Source organism: Vulpes lagopus, chromosome 9 (assembly GCF_018345385.1).
Source record: "Vulpes lagopus strain Blue_001 chromosome 9, ASM1834538v1, whole genome shotgun sequence".
NCBI classification, from domain to species: domain Eukaryota; kingdom Metazoa; phylum Chordata; class Mammalia; order Carnivora; family Canidae; genus Vulpes; species Vulpes lagopus.
Genome location: NC_054832.1, coordinates 74,259,327 through 74,263,768, shown reverse-complemented (window position 1 = coordinate 74,263,768; position 4,442 = coordinate 74,259,327). Strand labels below are relative to the sequence as shown.

The 4,442-nt window shown below is 61.1% G+C and overlaps 2 protein-coding genes across 2 annotated transcripts; both read left to right on the top strand.

The window, feature by feature from the left end:
* Positions 1-1,030: 1,030 nt before the first annotated feature.
* Positions 1,031-3,790, top strand: SOX17 (SRY-box transcription factor 17). Its single transcript, XM_041769718.1, has 2 exons — positions 1,031-1,608; positions 2,246-3,790. The coding sequence occupies exons 1-2, from the start codon at positions 1,302-1,304 to the stop codon at positions 3,172-3,174; spliced, it is 1,236 nt and encodes a 411-aa protein (XP_041625652.1). The 5' UTR covers positions 1,031-1,301; the 3' UTR covers positions 3,175-3,790.
* On the top strand, positions 1,608-2,173 carry LOC121499168 (basic proline-rich protein-like). The gene is made up of 2 exons (XM_041769719.1): positions 1,608-1,892; positions 1,941-2,173. The coding sequence occupies exons 1-2, from the start codon at positions 1,618-1,620 to the stop codon at positions 2,119-2,121; spliced, it is 456 nt and encodes a 151-aa protein (XP_041625653.1). The 5' UTR covers positions 1,608-1,617; the 3' UTR covers positions 2,122-2,173.
* Positions 3,791-4,442: the final 652 nt, after the last annotated feature.

Here is a 4,442-nt window from a genome sequence, read left to right as displayed (position 1 = left end):
ACGCAACAGCGTTTGCCTCACAGAACTGTAGGGATAAACTAGCTTCGTCTGGAGGCCTGTGCCAGGTACACGCAATGTGAGGGCTTGTTTAAAAATCCCACTGAGAAGGTTCCAGATTTCAGCACAAGTTGAATACTCTTTCAGATTTTCATTTCAGTCTAAAGAGGCGTATAGAAGCCCATAAGAGCTACAGCTGACTTTGGTGTGCAAGGGGGGTGGCTCTTGCCCCCATTAGGTGGGCCTTCAGATAAATACTGCTTGCTGGTGCCGCCACATTTCAGAAATCAAAACCGAGTCTTGCCCCTTTTACTGAACACGCATGTGAAACCTTTGATGTCTATCCTACGTTTCATGTACAAATTTGCAAGGGCTGCTTCATCGTGACGAATAAAGGCTTTATTCTTCAGGATGAGGGACTGACTCTTGGCTACAGGATGTCATCCCGGATTTAATCCTGTTTTAACGATCAGAATTTACCTCGGACGTAGCATTTTGAAAGTAGTACAACAAGCAGGTTGAGTCCTTGGGGGAGAGAATGTTTTTAATTTATCATCAACAGTATCCAGTGCATTCGATGAAACGCACTTGGAGAAGACACCCGCGGGGGTTCCGGGAAGATGGGGAAGATGTCTGGGTACCTTCCCCCACACTGGCATCCTCAGCTCCTGTAATAGTGTGTGCACCAACGTTAACTCACTCTCTGCACTTACTCTAAGTCTGTCTGAATGTGCGAATATGCACACCCAAGTTTACTCTGTGGAGTAGCTGCAGAGTAACCCAAATTATGGGGGTATCATGTTTAAGGGAAAGAAGGAAGGGCGTTTGCTCAGCGTGTTCATCCGAACTACCGTGGCCCAGGCCTCCTGTCCGGCGGCACCGTCTACATTCCAGAAGGACTTTCGGGAGCCCCTTCCCAGCTTGGAGGGATCGCGGCGCCAGAGCCCGGCTCCAGCCAGTTTTCCCGGGGGCAGGTGTCGCCCTGGGCGCGCGGCCGGGGGAGGGGAAGGGGCGGGCGTGGGGTTGAGCCGAGGCCCGGGACGCGGGCTGCGGGCTGGGCGTGGGCTACGGACGCCCGCCGGCCCGCCCCCGCCACTCCATTGGCCGCATCAGCGCAGAAAAGGGCCCGCGGCCCCGGGCGCCCGCAGCGTCTCCGGGCCGGCGGGCACCCAGGTTGCGCGGGGGCTGGGGCCTGCCGGGAGCGGCGGCGGCGGGTCGGGCCCGGGCTACTGCTCGAGCAGCCCGCGGGGCATCTCCCCGGGCCGGGCGGAGGGCTGGGGGGTGCGGGGCAGGGCTGGAGCGCCATGAGCAGCCCGGATGCGGGGTACGCCAGTGACGACCAGAGCCAGACCCGCAGCGCGCTGCCCGCGGTGATGGCCGGGCTGGGCCCCTGCCCCTGGGCCGAGTCGCTGAGCCCCCTCGGGGACATGAAGGCGAAGGGCGAGGCGGCGGCGAGCAGCGGGGCGCCGGCCGGGGCGGCGGGCCGGGCCAAGGGCGAGTCTCGCATCCGGCGGCCGATGAACGCCTTCATGGTGTGGGCCAAGGACGAGCGCAAGCGCCTGGCGCAGCAGAACCCGGACCTGCACAACGCGGAGCTGAGCAAGATGCTGGGTGAGTGCGATGCGAGCTCGCGGCCGGGGCCTGCCCGGCGCTCCCCGCGCCCCTCCCGCGCCCCTCCCGCGCCCTGGGCTCCGTCCCGACCCCCCCACCGCCTGGGTCGTCGAGGGTCCCCGGCAGCCGCGTAGGTTTGGTGCCCCCGTGCCCCCAGGCCTCCCCCGGTGGGGGCCGTTCGTTCCCCCTCGTTGGGGAGCCCGGGGAGGGGTGAGCCGGGAGCGGCCTCCCGGAGGCCAGAGGAGGCGGGACCCCCCTCGAGCACCCCAAGGCTGGGCCTCCGCTGGGCCCCCGCAGCCCGCAGCCCTTTCCCTCCCCACCTGGACCCCTTTCGCCCGCTCTAGTTGCTCAGTTAAAGGCCGGCGGGGAGGCGCGGGAGAGGCGGGGCGCGGGGCCTCCCGGAGGCCAGAGGAGGCGGGACCCCCCTCGAGCACCCCAAGGCTGGGCCTCCGCTGGGCGCCCGCAGCCCGCAGCCCTTTCCCTCCCCACCTGGGCCCCTTTCGCCCGCTCTAGTTGCTCAGTTAAAGGCCGGCGGGGAGGCGCGGGAGAGGCGGGGCGCGGGCCGGGGCCGGGCCGGGGCGCAGCCGGGAGCGCAGCCAGTGAGCCCGGCGCCCTGCCCACCTCCCCCGCCCCGCAGGCAAGTCGTGGAAGGCGCTGACCCTGGCGGAGAAGCGGCCCTTCGTGGAGGAGGCCGAGCGGCTGCGCGTGCAGCACATGCAGGACCACCCCAACTACAAGTACCGGCCGCGGAGGCGCAAGCAGGTGAAGCGCCTGAAGCGGGTGGAGGGCGGCTTCCTGCACGGCCTGGCCGAGCCGCAGGCCGCCGCGCTGGGCCCCGAGGGCGGCCGCGCGGCGCTGGACGGCCTGGGCCTGGCCTTCCCCGAGCAGGGCTTCCCCGCGGGCCCGCCGCTGCTGCCCGCGCACCTGGGCGGCCACTACCGCGACTGCCCGGGCCTGGGCGCCGCCGCGCTCGACGGCTACGCGCTGCCCACGCCGGACACGTCCCCGCTGGACGCCGTGGAGCCGGACCCCGCCTTCTTCGCCGCGCCGCTGCCCGGGGACTGCCCGGCGGCCGGGCCCTACGGCTACGCGCCCGCCTCGGACTACGCGGGGCCCCCGGAGCCGCCCGGCGGCCCGGTGCACGCGCGCCTCGGCCTGGAGCAGGCGGGCCCCGCGGCGCCCCCCAGCGCCCTGCAGCTGTACTACAACGCGATGGGCTCGCCCGCGGCGGGCGGGGGGCGCGGCTTCCCGCTGCAGCCCCCGCAGCAGCCCCCGCAGCAGCCCCCGCAGCAGCACCCGCAGCAGCACCCGCAGCAGCCGTCGCCGCCCCCCGAGGCCCTGCCCTGCCGCGACGGCGCGGACCCGAGCCAGCCCGCCGAGCTCCTCGGGGAGGTGGACCGCACGGAATTTGAACAGTACCTGCACTTTGTGTGCAAGCCCGAGATGGGGCTCCCTTACCAGGGACACGACCCTGTCGTGAATCTCCCCGACGGCCACGGGGCCATCTCCTCGGTGGTGTCCGACGCCAGCTCGGCGGTGTACTACTGCAACTATCCTGACGTCTGACGTTGCCGTGTACTACTGCAATTATCCTGATGTCTGACGTTGCCGTATGCTACTGCAATTATCCTGACGTCTGATGTTGCCGTGTCCTACTGCAACTATCCTGACGTCTGATGTTGCCGTGTCCTACTGCAACTATCCTGACGTCTGACGTTGCCGTGTACTACTGCACCTATCCTGATGTCTGACGTTGCCGTATGCTACTGCAATTATCCTGACGTCTGATGTTGCCGTGTCCTACTGCAACTATCCTGACGTCCTGCCTGCAGGCCAGAAGCGCTGCGTTACACCCTTCCTGGAGGGGCTGCGGGCGTCCTCGGCCTCGGGTTGTTTTGTTTTGTTTTTAGATTGCCTAGGCATATAATTTATGGTAATTTATTTTGTCTGCCACTTGAACAGTTGGGGGGAGAAAAATGTGGGGTGGTCTGCGAAGATTTGTCCAGATACTTCTTCTTTCCCACAGTTGCCTTGTCAGAGCCCCACTTCCCAGTTCAGGTTGACCAGTTTCCGAGTATGTCCCAGAATAACTTGCTCCGTTCCCTGAAAAATTATTGACCAAAACCGTTTTTATCTTGGGTGTGTTTTCTCGATCTTTAAAGAAATAAAATCTGGAATCCTTTTTCACGCTGCTAGTGCCTCTTGTCACAAAAGTCCATTTTTAAGATGAATGTTTAGTATTAACATAGCACTGGAAACATTTGATTGATATTTAATATGTAGTTACAGCCGATTTCTCCTTCTCTTATAGATGATTCAGGGCTAAACCCTAAAATGGAACATTAGGATATCTATTTGTTTTTTTCCTAGGTAGAAAAACCTCCTAGAAGGAGCCTGTGTTACACATTTCAGGGATCCTAGTTTCTGAAAAGTAATGGTTAATCTCGATACTCTAGGTATTTTCAATTTTCGTGTATCCCTTCACCAGAGGAGAACATCCAAGGAATTTGAGTTTTCTAGTTGAATCTTGAAACCAGCCTATAGAGGAGTTTGGATTTTTTTTTTTTTTTGGCCTACATTTCACCAAGAGTCTGTACACTCCCTCTCAACACTGAACTTGCTACTTGCTAGCCCTCACCTGTCTACACCTTGGGAAGTACTGTTGCCGGGTTAAAAATAATTTGAAGGGAAAAAACTCCTGTGAAGGAGTCACAGGAATGAATCAAAAGCAAATGTGCATTGTGACCTTAACTTTTTTTTTTTTTATTTTTTTTTATTTTTTTTTTGTGACCTTAACTTTTAATGAAACTTCCGCATCTGTGATTTTAATAGGA

What these genes read in the sequence shown, in the direction of transcription:
- SOX17 (XM_041769718.1), top strand. Translation starts at nt 1,302, where the DNA reads ATGAGCAGCCCGGATGCGGGGTACGCCAGTGACGACCAGAGCCAGACC. An exon ending in GGAGCTGAGCAAGATGCTGG is followed by an intron (nt 1,609 to 2,245) that starts GTGAGTGCGATG and finishes CCCGCCCCGCAG; the next exon opens with GCAAGTCGTGGAAGGCGCTG.
- LOC121499168 (XM_041769719.1), top strand. Translation starts at nt 1,618, where the DNA reads ATGCGAGCTCGCGGCCGGGGCCTGCCCGGCGCTCCCCGCGCCCCTCCC. An exon ending in CCCCAAGGCTGGGCCTCCGC is followed by an intron (nt 1,893 to 1,940) that starts TGGGCCCCCGCA and finishes CTGGACCCCTTT; the next exon opens with CGCCCGCTCTAGTTGCTCAG.